The sequence below is a fragment of the Oncorhynchus gorbuscha genome, linkage group LG24 (assembly GCF_021184085.1).
Source record: "Oncorhynchus gorbuscha isolate QuinsamMale2020 ecotype Even-year linkage group LG24, OgorEven_v1.0, whole genome shotgun sequence".
NCBI classification, from domain to species: domain Eukaryota; kingdom Metazoa; phylum Chordata; class Actinopteri; order Salmoniformes; family Salmonidae; genus Oncorhynchus; species Oncorhynchus gorbuscha.
The window spans coordinates 47,600,980-47,619,795 of NC_060196.1; the positions used below are offsets into that span (position 1 = coordinate 47,600,980).

Genomic DNA, 18,816 nt, shown 5'->3' on the forward strand with positions numbered 1-18,816 from the left:
AGATGGAGGAATTAGATGAGAGACAGGGAGATGAGGAATTAGATGAGAGACAGGGAGATGAGGAATTAGATGAGAGACAGGGAGATGAGGAATTAGATGAGAGACAGGGAGATGGAGGAATTAGATGAGAGACAGGGAGATGAGGAATTCGATGAGAGACATTGAGATGGAGGAATTAGATGAGAGACAGGGAGATGAGGAATTAGATGAGAGACAGGGAGATGAGGAATAAGATGAGAGACAGGGAGGTACAGGGAGATGAGCAATTAGATGAGAGACAGGGAGGGACACAAATTATCAAGGAACCTACCAGGTACAACCCTAAATCCGTAACCATGGGCACCCTCTTAGATATCATCCTGACCAACTTGCCCTCCAAATACACCTCTGCTGTCTTCAACCAGGATCTCAGCTATCACTGCCTCATTGCCTGCGTCTGTAATGGGTCCGCGGTCAAACGAACACCCCTCATCACTGTCAAACGCTCCCTTAAACACTTCAGCAAGCAGGCCTTTCTAATCGACCTGGCCCGGGTATCCTGGAATAATATTGACCTCATTCCGTTAGTAAAGGATGCCTGGTTGCTGTTTAAAAGTGCTTTCCTCACCATCTTAAATAAGCATGCCCCATTCAAAAAATGTAGAACTAAGAACAGATATAGCCCTTGGTTCACCCCAGACTTGACTGTCGTTGACCAGCACAAAAACATCCTGTGGCGTTCTGCATTAGCATCGAATAGGCCCCGCGATATGCAAATTTTCACGGAAGTCAGGAACCAATCTACACAGTCAGTTAGGAAAGCAAGCCTGTGACAGGCTTTGTAGAGTCGGCGTTGACCTCTCCTGACAATGTCTAACTTTTCTTGAAAAGTTTGTCTTGAGAATGGCGTTATAATTATATCCTCGACCAAATCGATATCTTCTCCTCCCGCCATTGTGGGTTGAAAAAACAGCTTAGTAGTACGCAAATTAATTAATTTATCAATTTCAGTTTCCTAGTTCTGAGTTTCCTAGTTCTGAGACCTGCCCATATAGGACCTGCCTCTTAATATTGGTAATCCAATCAAAAGACGTGCACGCACTACGCCTGCTAGCTGGCTCGTGTGTAACACTGGAGCCAGCCAGCAGGCGTACAATAGCCAACTCTAAAGCTGATTGGTTGACACTAAATTTGAATTTCCATTCACTTTAAGCTACAAGCGCCCGCACTGTTGATTCTGAAGGCCAGAGGGCAGATTTTAGACCCCTGGCAACACATGATGGCTGAATATGATTGGATAAAAGATCTAACATAAAGACCAGCCCTCCAAATCTCAACCTGGGGCTGGAAGCAGTGCAACCAAGAGGAAAGCTATGAAATGAAGAGTGTAACTCTTTGGGGAATAATTTAATACATATTTGTGGGAAAATATATTTAAAAAAATATTATATTCTGATGATGTTTAGGCCAGCAGAGAAGGCCTTGCTGGCCCTGACGGCCCACCACTAGTATATATATATTCTGATGATGTTTAGGCCAGCAGAGAAGGCCTTGCTGGCCCTGACGGCCCACCACTGGTATATATATATTCTGATGATGTTTAGGCCAGCAGAGAAGGCCTTGCTGGCCCTGACGGCCCACCACTGCTTGATTTAGCACCTGTGTGTTTTATCAGTTTCTTTATGAAAATATTTTGTGAACTCCATGACAGTAGATAAAGCAATGGGCTATAGCAGCACACAAGTAGACTACAAATACATGCTGGGGCGGTCATGCCCTGAGCTTGTGAAAATGAGAGCTACTGGAGAGAAATTGGTGCGGGCGAGAAGGCAGACACCCCAGCCTTTGGGAATCTCGCTCCACGCTCCAGTCAAATTGGGCACGCTCCACTCCTTGCTCCGCTCCACGCTCCTCTCTTCGCTCCACTCCAGCTCAACAAAACGAAACAGGTTAACTCTCTTATATATGCTATGGGGGATGCCGATGATGATATTTTAGAAGTATCGCCATTAACTGATGCTGATAAAAAGAAGTATGCTAATGTGAAAGCAGCATTTGAGCAGCACTGTTCAGGAAAACACCATGTTATTTTCGAGAGAGCCCAAATGATGAGGGAGAGAGTGCAGAGGCTTTGTAACTTTGGAATGCTTAAAGAAGGTCTGATGAGAGACATAATTGGTGTTGGAATAAATGACAGGAGGCTGTCAGAACAGCTTCAGTTGGACTCACGTCACATTGTGTTCCACTCACCTTGAGAGAAAAAATATATATGGAGAGCTGGTCAGGATGGAGAACATAGATGTTTTAACCAAAGTGACGGAGCCCACAGAATGGTGCTCAGGGATGGATGTTGTCTTGTAAGCCAATGGAGAGATCAGAGGGAATGAATCAGTGATAAGAGCGTTTCATTCTTCCAGGAGGAGATTAAACTTAACACTCTCAATGTTGACAAATGCACTTTTTCACGAAGCTGGATGTTCAATCTGGATTTTGGAAAATCCCTCTCACACCAGTCACACCTCCTCACTTCCTTCATCACACCATTTGGAAGGTACCACTTACCACTTCAACAGATTGCCATTTGGCATATTATTGGTGCCCGAGCATTGCCACAAATGTTTGAGAACTTCCAAGGTTGCTGGGTGCCATGCTGACGACATTCTGTTGTTTGGATGTGACAGACATGGGCACAGCAAGAGACTTCACAAAGTGCTACAGAAACTGCAGCAGGAGTGTCTCACTCAACAGAAAGTGTACGTTTGCAAAGGATGAAGTCATCTTCTTGGGTCACAGGGTTAATGCTTCAGTACTGGAGCCACATCCCAACAAGGTCAATGTAATCAGGGAGATGCCAGAATCTGTGTAGCAGATGTTCACCAACTGATGGGCATGGCGAACTACCTCGCTAAGAGTCTACCCCAACTGGCTACATACCGCATGCCATTGAATGAGCTGAGCCGAGAGAAGAACGAGGGTTTCTGGGGGCATCCCCAAAAGACTGCTTTTCAGAAGCTCAAGGAGCAACTGAGTCCTCCAAAAGACACTCGCTCAGTACTCGTGCATGCTTGATGTCGGAAGTTTACATACACTTAGGTTGGAATCATTAAAACTTGTCTTTCAACCACTCCACAAATTTATTGTTAACAAACTATAGTTTTGGCAAGTCGTTTAGGACATCTACACTGTGGATGACACGAGTAATTTTTCCAACAATCGTTTCCAGACAGATTGTTTCACTTATAATTCACTGTATCACAATTCCAGTTGGTCAGAAGTTGAAATACACTAAGTTGACTGTGCCTTTAAACAGCTTGAAAAATTCCAGAAAATTATGTCATGGCTTTACCTTCAAACTCAGTGCCTCTTTGCTTGACATCATGGGGAAATCAAAATAAATCAGCCAAGACCTCAGAAAAGGTTTGGTTCATCCTAGGGAGCAATTTTCAAATGCCTGAAAGTGCCATGTTCATCTGTACAAACAATAGTACGCAAGTATAAACACCATGAGACCACGCAGACGTCATACCGCTCAGGAAGGAGACGCGTTCTGTCTCCTATGGATGAACGTACTTTGGTGCGAAATGTGCAAATCAATCCCAGAACAACAGCAAATGACCTTGTGAAGATGCAGAAAGAAACATGTACAAAAGTATCTATATCCACAGTAAAACAAGTCCTATATCGACATAACCTGAAAGGCCACTCAGCAAGGAAGAAGCCACTGCTCCAAAACCGCCATAAAAAGACAGACTATGGTTTGCAACTGCACACGGGGACAAAGATCATACTTTTTGGAGAAATTTCCTCTGGTCTGATGAAAGAAAAATAGAACTGTTTGGCCATTATGACCATCGTTATGTTTGGAGGAAAAAGGGGTAGGCTTCCAAGCCGAAGAACACCATCCCAACCGTGAAGCACAGGGGTGGCAGCATCGTGTCGTGGGGGTGCTTTGCTGCAGGAGGGACTGGCGTACTTCACAAAATAGTTGGCATCATGAGGAAGGGAAGTTATGTGGATATATTGAAGCAACATCTCAAGACATCAGTCAGGAAGTTAAAGCTTGGTCGCAAATGGGTTTTCCAAATGGACAATGACCCCAAGCATACTTCCAAAGTTGAAGCAAAATGGCTTAAGGACAACAAAGTCAAAGTATTGGAGTGGCCATCACAAAGCCCTGACCTCAATCCTATAGGAAATGTATGGGCAGAACTGAAAAAGCGTGTGCGAGCAAGGAGGCCTACAAACCTAACTCAGTTACACCAACTCTGTCAGGAGGAATGGGCCAAAATTCACCCAACTTATTGTGGGAAGCTTGTGGAAGGCTACTCGAAACATTTTACCCAAGTTTAAACATTTAAATGCAATGCTACCAAATACAAATTGAGTGTATGTAATCTTCTGACCCACTGGGAATGTGATGAAAGAAATAAAAGCTGAAGTAAATCATTCTCTCTACTATTATTCTGACATTTCACATTCTTAAAATAAAGTGGTGATCTTAACTGCCCTAAGACAGGAATTTTTTACTTGGATTAAATATGAGGAATTGTGAAAGCTGAGTTTAAATGTATTTGGCTGAGGTGTATGTAAACTTCCGACTTCAACTGTAGGTGCTGTGCTGACTCAGAAACAGGCTGACAATACTTGGTAACCTGTGACATACAACTCAAGAGGAATGACTGATATAGAGAAATGCTAATCATAGATTGAGAAAGAGGCCATAGCAGCCACATAGGCATGTGAAAGACTGACTCCTTACCTTCAGGTCCTGCAGTTCACACCAGAAACTGACCACAAACCCCTGCTCCCGTTGCTAGGCTCCAGAGCCCTAGATCAGGATTTACACCGCGACTTCTGAGATTCACCTACAACATCATCCATGTGTCAGGGAAGAATCTCATCACTGCAGATACGCTGTCGAGGGCACCGATGGGTGACGCACCTTCCACTGCGACTTACAACTGGACACGATAGTGAACGTGGATACCATTGTTTCCTCTCTACCAGTAGCAGAGGTAAAGCTGCACACAGACACCTTTTATTATTCTGAAAGATGAAATACTTGTAACTAACTGTAAGCACAGACACTCAGAGGTGAAAGACTTGTAACTAACTGTAAGCACAGACACTCAGAGGTGAAATACTTCAAAAGATCCATGATGGACATCAAGGAATCTCAAAGTGCCAAGCAAGGGCCCAGCAGTCAGTGTGGTGGACAGGAATTTCATCCCAGATCCGACAAGCAGTCGACAGGTGTGAAATCTGCCAAAAACACAGAACAGCCACTCATACCCTCCCTCCATTCATGAACAACCATGGCAAAAGGTGTGAATGGCCCTACTTGAGTGGAACAAGACTTCGGCTGAGACCACCTTTCAGGGCTGTAAAAGAAGCCTTTGTCTGCCATGGAGTTACGGAGACAGTAGTTTCAGACAATGGACCGCAGTTCTCCTCAAAGATCTTCTGAGTATACACCGAGTGCATAAAAACATTAGGAACACCTGCTCTTTCCATGACATACTGACCATGTGAATCCAGGTGAAAGCCATGATCCCTTATTGATGTTATTGATGTCACCTGTTCAATCCACTTAAGGTCAACTTCTTATGGTATAGGGGACGCTTGCGTCCCACTTGGCCAAAAACCAGGGAAAATGCAGCGCGGCAAATTCAAATAAATTGATATAAAAATCTAACTTTCATTAAATCACACATGTAAGATACTAAATTAAAGCTACACTCATTGTGAATCCAGCCAATATGTCAGATTTTTAAAAGGCTTTTCGGCGAAAGCATAAGAAGCTATTATCTGATGATAGCACAACAGTAAACAAAGAGGGTAGCATATTTCAACCCTGCAGGCGCTACACAAAACGCAGAAATAAAATATAAATCATGCCTTACCTTTGACGAGCTTCTTTTCTTGGCACTCCAATATGTCCCATAAACATCACAATTGGTCCTTTTGTTCTATTAATTCCATCCATATATATCCAAAATGTCAATTTATCTGGCGCGTTTGATCCAGAAAAAAAACAGAAAAAAACAGCTTCCAAAATGCGCAACGTCACTACAAAATATTTCAAAAGTTGCCTATAAACTTTGCCAAAATATTTAAAATTACTTTTGTAATGCAACTTTAGGTATTTTTAACTGTTAATAATCGATCAAATTGAAAAAAATATGTGTTCAATACAGGAACACAACAAACCAAGACACTTTTAAAGTCTTGAGCAACTCTCAACAGTGTTACGCAGTTCCTAGTTGGCATCATTGAACAAATGAATAACCTCAAACAAATTCCAAAGACTGGTGACATCCAGTGGAAGCGGTAGGAACTGAAAACAAGTCCCTAAGAAATATTGTTTGCCAATGACAACTCAGTGAACAGACAGAGACCTTAAAACAAATTCTGAACGGTTAGTCCTTGGGGTTTTGCCTGCTACATAAGTTATGTTATACTCACAGACATGATTCAAACAGTTTTAGAAACTTCAGAGTGAAGCAGGAAGTTGAAATTGGGCACGCTATTTATCTAAAAGTGAAAATGCTGCCCCCTAATCCTTAAGAAGTTAAAGAATGATTTTTAGGCCTTAAGACAATTGAGACATGGATTGTGTATGTGTGCCATTCAGAGGGTGAATGGGAAAGACAAAAGATTGAAATGCCTTTTGAAATGGGTATGGTAGTAGGTGCCAGGCTTGTGTCAAGAACGGCAGCGCCGCTGGGTTTTTCACACTCAACAGTAATAGTTCTATTTTCATAATTAGTAGGCTGACACATTACCTTTAGCTATACAGAATATCTCACCACCATGCTTGTCCATCTCCTCTCTCCTTTATTCCATTTTCTATGACACCGAGAGAGTGACTGTCAACAGTTTCATAGCCTTGTGAAAACATGTTACTATCCATGTTCCTGAAGAGATTTCACATGGTTTCCCAAAATAATCACTGAGTAGTTGCAGGGACAAGGTTGGCGAGTCCATGGCTTACCGAGTTTGGGTGCAATATCACCCGTTGATAACCAGAGTAGCCTACCCCGCATGAGTGAAACACCCTGAGTGAAACGACCCGGCGGGAAAGGGGCCTCCATTCGCTATGGATGATATGGGTTTTTTCTCTTGCCCCTTTTCCTGCCCATTTCATAATGGGCCATTCTAAATCAGAAGTCATTTTACATATTAGTAAAGACAAGATTAAATTGAGAATAGTCTGATGGGTGAAATTATGATCACTTGATAAAGGAGAACAGCTGTGCAGCCTGAGGCAAGGAACAGAGATGAAGCATTTTTTGCTACTTTCTCAAACCATCAATAGTCTGTGGTCGCACCATGCAGCCAAAACATGTTTGATTTCTGAGACATTCTAAGGCTTGTATCTTTCACAACTAAAGTTGCCAAATAAATCTAAATCTAGCATATTCGACATGTTTCAAATGATCACTTTTACGCTGAACATAGCCACTTCATATGACACTCTCGCTACAGAATGGGAAAAAATATTGTTTCTATTTTATTCAGATAACTTCAATTATATTCTCTATAAAATCAATTACCGTGCGACCGGCAGTCTCTTGCATGACAATGACCATCTGACAAAATGTAATGACCGCCACATCTGTAACTATACCTGGTTTTTATCTTACTAACCATCTGACAAAATGTAATGACCGCCACATCTGTAACTATACCTGGTTTTTATCTTACTAACCATCTGACAAAATGTAATGACCTCCACATCTGTAACTATACCTGGTTTTTATCTTACTAACCACCTGACAAAATGTAATGACCTCCACATCTGTAACTATACCTGGTTTTATCTTACTAACCACCTGACAAAATGTAATGACCACATCTGTAACTATACCTGGTTTTATCTTACTAACCATCTGACAAAATGTAATGACTGCCACATCTGTAACTATACCTGTTTTTTATCTTACTAACCATCTGACAAAATGTAATGACCTCCACATCTGTAACTATACCTGGTTTTATCTTACTAACCATCTGACAAAATGTAATGACCTCCACATCTGTAACTATACCTGGTTTTATCTTACTAACCATCTGACAAAATGTAATGACCTCCACATCTGTAACTATACCTGGTTTTATCTTACTAACCATCTGACAAAATGTAATGACCTCCACATCTGTAACTATACCTGGTTTTATCTTACTAACCATCTGACAAAATGTAATGACTGCCACATCTGTAACTATACCTGGTTTTTATCTTACTAACCATCTGACAAAATGTAATGACCTCCACATCTGTAACTATACCTGGTTTTATCTTACTAACCACCTGACAAAATGTAATGACCGCCACATCTGTAACTATACCTGGTTTTATCTTACTAACCATCTGACAAAATGTAATGACTGCCACATCTGTAACTATACCTGGTTTTTATCTTACTAACCATCTGACAAAATGTAATGACCTCCACATCTGTAATTATACCTGGTTTTTATCTTACTAACCACCTGACAAAATGTAATGACCTCCACATCTGTAATTATACCTGGTTTTTATCTTACTAACCACCTGACAAAATGTAATGACCACATCTGTAACTATACCTGGTTTTTATCTTACTAACCATCTGACAAAATGTAATGACCTCCACATCTGTAACTATTCCTGGTTTTTATCTTACTAACCATCTGACAAAATGTAATGACCTACATCTGTAACTATACCTGGTTTTATCTTACTAACCACCTGACAAAATATAATGACCTCCACATCTGTAATTATACCTGGTTTTTATCTTACTAACCACCTGACAAAATGTAATGACTGCCACATCTGTAATTATACCTGGTTTTTATCTTACTAACCATCTGACAAAATGTAATGACCTCCACATCTGTAATTATACCTGGTTTTTATCTTACTAACCACCTGACAAAATATAATGACCTCCACATTTGTAATTATACCTGGTTTTTATCTTACTAACCATCTGACAAAATGTAATGACCTCCACATCTGTAATTATACCTGGTTTTTATCTTACTAACCACCTGACAAAATGTAATGACCACATCTGTAACTATACCTGGTTTTTATCTTACTAACCATCTGACAAAATGTAATGACCTCCACATCTGTAACTATTCCTGGTTTTTATCTTACTAACCATCTGACAAAATGTAATGACCTACATCTGTAACTATACCTGGTTTTATCTTACTAACCACCTGACAAAATATAATGACCTCCACATCTGTAATTATACCTGGTTTTTATCTTACTAACCACCTGACAAAATGTAATGACTGCCACATCTGTAATTATACCTGGTTTTTATCTTACTAACCATCTGACAAAATGTAATGACCTCCACATCTGTAATTATACCTGGTTTTTATCTTACTAACCACCTGACAAAATATAATGACCTCCACATCTGTAATTATACCTGGTTTTTATCTTACTAACCATCTGACAAAATGTAATGACCTCCACATCTGTAATTATACCTGGTTTTTATCTTACTAACCACCTGACAAAATGTAATGACCTCCACATCTGTAACTATACCTGGTTTTATCTTACTAGCCACCTGACAAAATGTAATGACCTCCACATCTGTAACTATACCTGGTTTTATCTTACTAGCCATCTGACAAAATGTAATGACCGCCACATCTGTAACTATACCTGGTTTTATCTTACTAACCACCTGACAAAATGTAATGACCTCCACATCTGTAACTATACCTGGTTTTATCTTACTAACCATCTGACAAAATGTAATGACCTCCACATCTGTAATTATACCTGGTTTTTATCTTACTAACCATCTGACAAAATGTAATGACCTCCACATCTGTAACTATACCTGGTTTTTATCTTACTAACCATCTGACAAAATGTAATGACCTCCACATCTGTAACTATACCTGGTTTTTATCTTACTAACCATCTGACAAAATGTAATGACTGCCACATCTGTAACTATACCTGGTTTTTATCTTACTAACCATCTGACAAAATGTAATGACCTCCACATCTGTAACTATACCTGGTTTTTATCTTACTAACCACCTGACAAAATGTAATGACCTCCACATCTGTAACTATACCTGGTTTTTATCTTACTAACCACCTGACAAAATGTAATGACCTCCACATCTGTAACTATACCTGGTTTTTATCTTACTAACCACCTGACAAAATGTAATGACCTACATCTGTAACTATACCTGGTTTTATCTTACTAGCCACCTGACAAAATGTAATGACCTCCACATCTGTAACTATACCTGGTTTTATCTTACTAACCATCTGACAAAATGTAATGACTGCCACATCTGTAACTATACCTGGTTTTTATCTTACTAGCCACCTGACAAAATGTTATGACCTCCACATCTGTAACTATACCTGGTTTTATCTTACTAGCCATCTGACAAAATGTAATGACCGCCACATCTGTAACTATACCTGGTTTTATCTTACTAACCACCTGACAAAATGTAATGACCTCCACATCTGTAACTATACCTGGTTTTTATCTTACTAACCATCTGACAAAATGTAATGACCGCCACATCTGTAACTATACCTGGTTTTTATCTTACTAACCATCTGACAAAATGTAATGACCTCCACATCTGTAACTATACCTGGTTTTTATCTTACTAACCACCTGACAAAATGTAATGACCTCCACATCTGTAATTATACCTGGTTTTTATCTTACTAACCATCTGACAAAATGTAATGACCTCCACATCTGTAACTATACCTGGTTTTTATCTTACTAACCATCTGACAAAATGTAATGACCTCCACATCTGTAACTATACCTGGTTTTTATCTTACTAACCATCTGACAAAATGTAATGACCTCCACATCTGTAACTATACCTGGTTTTATCTTAGTAACCATCTGACAAAATGTAATGACCGCCACATCTGTAACTATACCTGGTTTTTATCTTACTAACCATCTGACAAAATGTAATGACCTCCACATCTGTAATTATACCTGGTTTTATCTTACTAACCATCTGACAAAATGTAATGACCTCCACATCTGTAACTATACCTGGTTTTTATCTTACTAACCATCTGACAAAATGTAATGACCTCCACATCTGTAACTATACCTGGTTTTTATCTTACTAACCATCTGACAAAATGTAATGACCTCCACATCTGTAACTATACCTGGTTTTTATCTTACTAACCATCTGACAAAATGTAATGACCGCCACATCTGTAACTATACCTGGTTTTTATCTTACTAACCATCTGACAAAATGTAATGACCTCCACATCTGTAACTATACCTGGTTTTATCTTACTAACCATCTTCCTTAACGACAGGGGTCCCTATCTCCTTATTCTTACAACAGACACACACATACGTTCTGTGTCTCTCCCTCTGTCTCTCGGTGTCTCAGCGCAAACATACACACACTTGTGGATGTGTGTGTGTGTTATTTCTGTTACCTGTATGTGCGGACGTGTTTAACTATTCTTGTAATTAGTTATAAACAAACAAAAATTTGACCAATTTGGGGATATTTTGTTAGTTTCCACAAGGTCAAATGTTATTTCTAGGGGGTTTAGCGTTAAGGTTAGAATTGGGGTTAGGGTTAGAATTATGTGAATCGTTAGGAGCTAGGGTTAGTTTTAGGGTTAGGGTTAAGATAGGTTTTTAGGTTAAAGTTAGGGTAAGAGTACGTGTTAAGGTTAAGGTTAGGGATAGGGGTTAGGGAAAATAGGATTTTGAATGGGACTGAATTGTGTGTCCCCACAAGGTTAGCTGTACAAGACATTGTGTGTGTGTGTGTGACTAACAGTTTGTTTTCTTAGTCAGGTGTTCCCCCATGGTCTTCCTGATGAGTTCACGCTGGTCTTTACTTTGCTCCTCAAGAAGAAAACACTGAGAGACAACATCTACCTCTTCCAGATCTCTGATGAACAGGGATACCCACAGGTAGACACTTCTCTTTTCACCTCCCTCTCTCATCTCTGTCCTCTACCCTCTTTTATTACGCTCTTTCCTCCCCTCTTCCTTCTCTCCATCACACTCTCTCCTCTCCTCTGTCTCTCCCTCATCTCTCTCTCTCTCTCTCTTCTGCTCCCTCTTTCATCTCTCCCCTCTCCATCTCTCTCTCTCTTTCTTCTGTTCTCTCCTCTATCTGTTCCATCTCTTTCTTTCTTCTCCTCCATCTCTCCACTCTCTATCCTCCCTTCAGCTTCTCCTCTCTTTCTCTCTGTCTCATTATTATTCATGTTAATTCTATAATAAGTCTGAAGCCACATTGAAATACTCCATGTATATGATGCATTGCAGGCAAACCATCTCATTATAAATGATTGATTGTGTGTTTTCAGTGGCAATAATTAGTATACAGTATATTACCTTTGTCTATGTCTTTGCTAACTTTACAGTGTGTTCCATGTAGCCCATATTGAGACACAAAGCACTGTACTGAACGTGTAGCTCCTTCTCCTAGTGGCTACTGCTTGGGACTGGATAGGCATATTCAATGAGACATTGGCTTCAACATTGCTTACACCTACAACACAATATCAGATTCTGTCAGATCTGTAGACTTCTCTGTAGAGGTGTTGTTTCCCAAAAAGATGTGATACAACTGTTTTTTCCCTGTCTCTCCTCCCCTCCCCTGCCTCCTCGTCTCCCCCTCCCCTCCCCTGCCTCCTCCTCCCCCCCCTCCCCTCCCCTCCCCTGCCTCATCCTCTCCCCCTCTCTCCTCCTTCCTTCCTTCCTCCCCCCCACTCCGTCCTCCCTCCCCCTAGTTCTCTCTTGACCTGAATGGCCCTGAGGCCACCCTGTCCCTGCGTGCGCGGGGGGCCAACCCCCTGAGTGACCCAGTTGGGTGTTTGTTCAGTGGGGAGGGCGTTGAGTCTCTCCTGGACAGTGGCTGGCACAAACTGTCCCTCAGCGTCCAACAGGGAGCAGCCTCTCTACACGTGGACTGCAGCTCCATCCAGACCATGCCCCTGGAGCCCCGGGGAGAGCTACCCACCAAAGGACACACCTTGCTGGGCATCAGAGCCACTGATGCTGCCCCTGTGGAGGTATTGACTGAAAGACCAGAGAGGGAGAGGGGGGGTTGATTGTGGTAGGAAGATGGGTGTAGGGAGATGGGGTTGGGTCAACCAGTATGTGGGGAGGAGCTATATGGAGGTGAAGACTGTGGGAGGAGGGAAGAGATGGAGGGAGAGGTAGAGAGGCTTGGAGGAGGAGAGAGATGTAAGGAAAGGTGGAGAGGATTGGAAGAGGGAGGATATGGAGGGAGAGGTGGAGATTGTGGAAAGAGGGGACAGGTATAGGGGTGATGGTTGGGGCTGTAGTAGTGGGCATGTAGTTGTAGTGGGTATACTTGGTCTCTAACAATATTTGTTATCCTTCTCTCTCTCTCTCTTCCTCTCTCTCGCTCTCTCTCTTCCATTCTCTCGTCCCCTCTCTCTCCCTTCTTTTCTCTCTGCCCCCTTTCCTCTTCATCTCTGCCCGTCTCACAGATGGACATTCAGCAGGTGATGGTGTACTGTGACGCCTCCCTGGCCAGTCAGGAGGCCTGCTGTGAGATACCTGGTGCTCGGGTGAGAACACCAGACATTACATATCGCTCCCACAACCACCACACCAACCATCACACAATGCTTCTGCAACCATCACACCGACCATCACACAACGCTTTTACAACCATCACACATCGCTCCCACATCCACCCCACCAACCATCACACAATGCTTCTGCAACCATCACACTGACCATCACACAACGCTTTTACAACCATCACACATCGCTCCCACAACCACCATCATATGTAGACTTGCTGACAGTTGGTATCAAGCGGATTGTGCAGAATCAACTATGTTGACAGAGAAAGAGAGAAAGAGAGAGCTCAGGGATGGGTGGAGAGCACAGCCATTTCTGAGATGATTTTTAACCTGAAGGCATTTCCGCCCTGATGTCTGTTTTTGTCTGTACAGACTTTTTGTACATATGCGGAAGTGTCCTTCATGTGTGTGAGTATGTGTGCCTGTGTGTGTGTGTGTTTGTATGTTTGTTTTTGTCTCTGTGTGTCTGTCTGTACTCTGCGTATAGGCCTATGTATGAAAGACAGACAAACAGGGGGAGAGCCCAGAACACTTTCAGAACCCTCTAGAAAAAAAGTGATTTCCTTTGAAGAGGAGAGGAGGAAGAGACATCCAACTCTCCTCCCTCTTCTCTTGCACTGTCTGCTGTAGGGCTCACCGGAAACACTGTTTAGAACTGATCCAGGAGCTGCAGCACACACATCCCACCAGTAGTTCTGAGAAGAGACATCAGCTGTTTGATAAAGATAGGAGAGAGATGTCACAGAGAAAAGTGGGAGATGACAGTTTTATCAACCTGGACTCAGGGGTAGATTCGAACCACTCCAATTAGTATGATATGTTATTTTTCAATTAGTTAGATAGGTGGCAAGGTGGCCAACGTTAACCTCTAGCGTCGAGCAATCCCGTATCCGGGAGCATAATCATAGCCTCAAGCTCATTACCATAACGCAACGTTTCCTATTCATGAAAATCGCAAATGAAATGAAATAAATATATTCAAACACAAGCTTAGCCTTTTGTTAACAACACTGTCATCTCAGATTTTCAAAATATGCTTTTCAACCAAAGCTACACAAGCATTTGTGTAAGAGTATTGATAGCCTAGCATAGCATTAAGCCTAGCAATCAGCAGGCAGCAGGCAAACAAGAAAAGCATTCAAATAAAATAATTTACCTTTGAAGAACTTCGGATGTTTTCAATGACGAGACTCTTAGTTAGATAGAAAATGTTCATTTTTTCCAAAAATATTATTTGTGTAGACGAAATAGCTCCGTTTTGTTCATCATGTTTGGCAAAGAAAAAGACCGGAAAATGCAGTCACTTACAACGCCAAACTTTTTTCCAAATTAGCTCCATAATATCGACAGAAACATGGCAAACGTTGTTTAAAATCAACCCTCAAGGTGTTTTTCACATATCTATTCGATAATCTATCAGTGGTGGCAGTTGGCTTCTAATCAGAAGCAAACGGAAAAATACTGCAGCTGGAGATTACGCAATAATTGCACCAAGCGACCACCTGGTAGATGTAGTCTCTTATGGTCAATCTTCCAATGATATGCCTACAAATACGTCACAATGCTGCAGACACCTTGGGGAAAACGTGGAAAACGTAAGCTGACTCCTAGCTCCTTCACAGCCATATAAGGAGTCATTGGCATGAGGCAGTTTTAAAAAATGCGGCACTTCATGATTGGATTTTTATCTGGGTTTTTTCTGTAACATCAGTCCTGTGGCACTCACAGACAATATCTTTGCAGTCAGAGTGAGAGTGTTTTCTTTCCAAAGCTGTCAATTATATGCATAGTCGAGCATCTTTTCGTGACAAAATATCTTGTTTAAAACGGGATCCCAAAATTAAAATAGTGCCCCCTATATCCAAGAAGTTAACAGGTTTGGGTTAGGGTTAGGAGTTAGGTTCAATGATTTTGCGAAGGGTTAGCTAACATGCTAAGTAGTTGCAAAGTTGCTAATTAGCTAAAATGCTAAAGATGTCCGTGATGTCGTGTGTTACCATGGAAGACCCCTCAATGTGTTGACCTGTTGCACTACTTGGTCGTCAGTTCAGCTGTTTCCAGGCAGTTCCCTGATGTTTGCTACCTGTAGGCTACGCTTTCACCTTAGACCAAGGCCCTTGATCATGACTCTCCGTTACGTTACACGTGAGTGTCATTGGACGAAGGCGTCTTCTGTGCAGGGGAGTTTAGAGCCCTGACACTCAATCTGAACATTACCACGTAGCACTTGAGGGCCGGTTTAGGAAGCGGAAGGACCTTATCTTTCAAATCAGCAAGATAATAATAAAAAAAGTCAAATTGATACACATCTTGATAGAGTTAATGTTCCCACTCGGCCACATCTCCATATTACAGACAAGAGGCGACCACATGTGCTAATTAGCTAGCTAGTATGCTCTGAACATCTGTGTGTAGTTTAACTCGAGATAGAAACATCCATAGCTGTATGGACCTGTGTTTAGTGTAACTCAGGATGGAAGCACCCATAGCTGTATGGACCTGTGTTTAGTGTAACTCAGGATGGAAGCACCCATAGCTGTATGGACCTCTGTGTAGTGTAACTCGAGATGGCTGTATGGACCTGTGTGTAGTGAAACTCGAGATAACTGTATGGACCTGTGTGTAGTGTAACTCGAGATGGCTGTATGGACCTGTGTGTAGTGTAACTCGAGATGGCTGTATGGACCTGTGTGTAGTGTAACTCGAGATGGCTGTATGGACCTGTGTGTAGTGTAACTCGAGATGGAAGCACCCATAGCTGTATGGACCTGTGTGTAGTGTAACTCGAGATGACTGTATGGACCTGTGTGTAGTGTAACTCGAGATGGCTGTATGGACCTGTGTGTAGTGTAACTCCAGATGGCTGTATGGACCTGTGTGTAGTGAAACTCGAGATGACTGTATGGACCTGTGTGTAGTGTAACTCGAGATGGCTGTATGGACCTGTGTGTAGTGTAACTCGAGATGGCTGTATGGACCTGTGTGTAGTGTAACTCGAGATGGCTGTATGGACCTGTGTGTAGTGTAACTCGAGATGGAAGCACCCATAGCTGTATGGACCTGTGTGTAGTGTAACTCGAGATGACTGTATGGACCTGTGTGTAGTGTAACTCGAGATGGCTGTATGGACCTGTGTGTAGTGTAACTCAATATGGCTGTATGGACCTGTGTGTAGTGTAACTCGAGATGGCTGTATGGACCTGTGTGTAGGGTAACTCAAGATGGCCTTATGGACCTGTGTGTAGTGTAACTCGAGATGGCTGTATGGACCTGTGTGTAGTGTAACTCGAGATGGCTGTATGGACCTGTGTGTAGTGTAACTCGAGATGGCTGTATGGACCTGTGTGTAGTGTAACTCGAGATGGAAGCACCCATAGCTGTATGGACCTGTGTGTAGTGTAACTCGAGATGACTGTATGGACCTGTGTGTAGTGTAACTCGAGATGGCTGTATGGACCTGTGTGTAGTGTAACTCCAGATGGCTGTATGGACCTGTGTGTAGTGAAACTCGAGATGACTGTATGGACCTGTGTGTAGTGTAACTCGAGATGGCTGTATGGACCTGTGTGTAGTGTAACTCGAGATGGCTGTATGGACCTGTGTGTAGTGTAACTCGAGATGACTGTATGGACCTGTGTGTAGTGTAACTCGAGATGGCTGTATGGACCTGTGTGTAGTGTAACTCGAGATGGCTGTATGGACCTGTGTGTATTGTAACTAGGGATGGCTGTATGGACCTGTGTGTAGTGAAACTCGAGATGGAAGCACCCATAGATGTATGGACCTGTGTGTAGTGTAACTCGAGATAGCTGTATGGACCTGTGTGTAGTGTAAATAGGGATGGCTGTATGGACCTGTGTGTAGTGTAACTCGAGATGGCTGTATGGACCTGTGTGTAGTGTAACTCCAGATGGCTGTATGGACCTGTGTGTAGTGTAACTCCAGATGGCTGTATGGACCTGTGTGTAGTGTAACTAGGGATGGCTGTATGGACCTGTGTGTAGTGAAACTCGAGATGGAAGCACCCATAGATGTATGGACCTGTGTGTAGTGTAACTCAAGATGGCTGTATGGATCTGTGTGTAGTGTAACTCGAGATGGCTGTATGGACCTGTGTGTAGTGTAACTCGAGATGGCTGTATGGACCTGTGTGTAGTGTAACTCGAGATGGCTGTATGGACCTGTGTGTAGTGTAACTCGAGATGGCTGTATGGACCTGTGTGTAGTGAAACTCGAGATGGAAGCACCCATAGCTGTATGGACCTGTGTGTAGTGTAACTCAATATGGCTGTATGGACCTGTGTGTAGTGTAACTCGAGATGGCTGTATGGACCTGTGTGTAGGGTAACTCAAGATGGCCTTATGGACCTGTGTGTAGTGTAACTCGAGATGGCTGTATGGACCTGTGTGTAGTGTAACTCGAGATGGCTGTATGGACCTGTGTGTAGTGTAACTCGAGATGGAAGCACCCATAGCTGTATGGACCTGTGTGTAGTGTAACTCGAGATGACTGTATGGACCTGTGTGTAGTGTAACTCGAGATGGCTGTATGGACCTGTGTGTAGTGTAACTCCAGATGACTGTATGGACCTGTGTGTAGTGTAACTCCAGATGGCTGTATGGACCTGTGTGTAGTGAAACTCGAGATGGCTGTATGGGCCTGTGTGTAGTGTAACTCCAGATGGCTGTATGGGCCTGTGTGTAGTGTAAATCCAGATAGCTGTATGGACCTGTGTGTAGTGTAACTCGAGATGGCTGTATGGGCCTGTGTGTAGTGTAACTCGAGATGGCTGTATGGGCCTGTGTGTAGTGTAACTCCAGATGGCTGTATGGACCTGTGTGTAGTGAAACTCGAGATGGCTGTATGGGCCTTTCTCGCTGATGAAAGATAAGGACCATATGTTTCGGAAGCCATATCGCAAGCGATGATTATTGAAGTTTCTAAACATTAAAGTGGGATTTAAGCTCACATTAGCCAGTTGTGGTCAAAGCTAATGGCTGAAAACTGTAAGGAGAAGACAGATTGCTACCTTTATGAGAGCTACTTTGACTTCTGATCTCTCTTAGTGCCCCCCTGGTGCCCTCAAGAGTCGCCGTGCTGCCGAAAACGAGCTGGAGCAGCAGGTCCTTGCCTTTAATCAGGTAACACACGCACATGTGCACGCAGTACACACATACACACATACACACATACACACATGCACACTCAAATA

General features: G+C 42.4%; 1 protein-coding gene across 1 annotated transcript in view; it reads left to right on the plus strand.

Annotated features, from left to right (window-relative positions):
• Positions 1-18,816, plus strand: part of LOC124012255 (collagen alpha-1(XVI) chain-like) — a 140,747-nt gene that overhangs the window by 53,294 nt on the left and 68,637 nt on the right. Inside the window, exons 5-8 of the mRNA XM_046325728.1 lie at positions 11,825-11,948; positions 12,776-13,057; positions 13,502-13,582; positions 18,671-18,745. Of these exons, the coding sequence (XP_046181684.1) occupies positions 11,825-11,948; positions 12,776-13,057; positions 13,502-13,582; positions 18,671-18,745 (562 nt within the window). The remainder of the gene's footprint in view (positions 1-11,824; positions 11,949-12,775; positions 13,058-13,501; positions 13,583-18,670; positions 18,746-18,816) is intronic.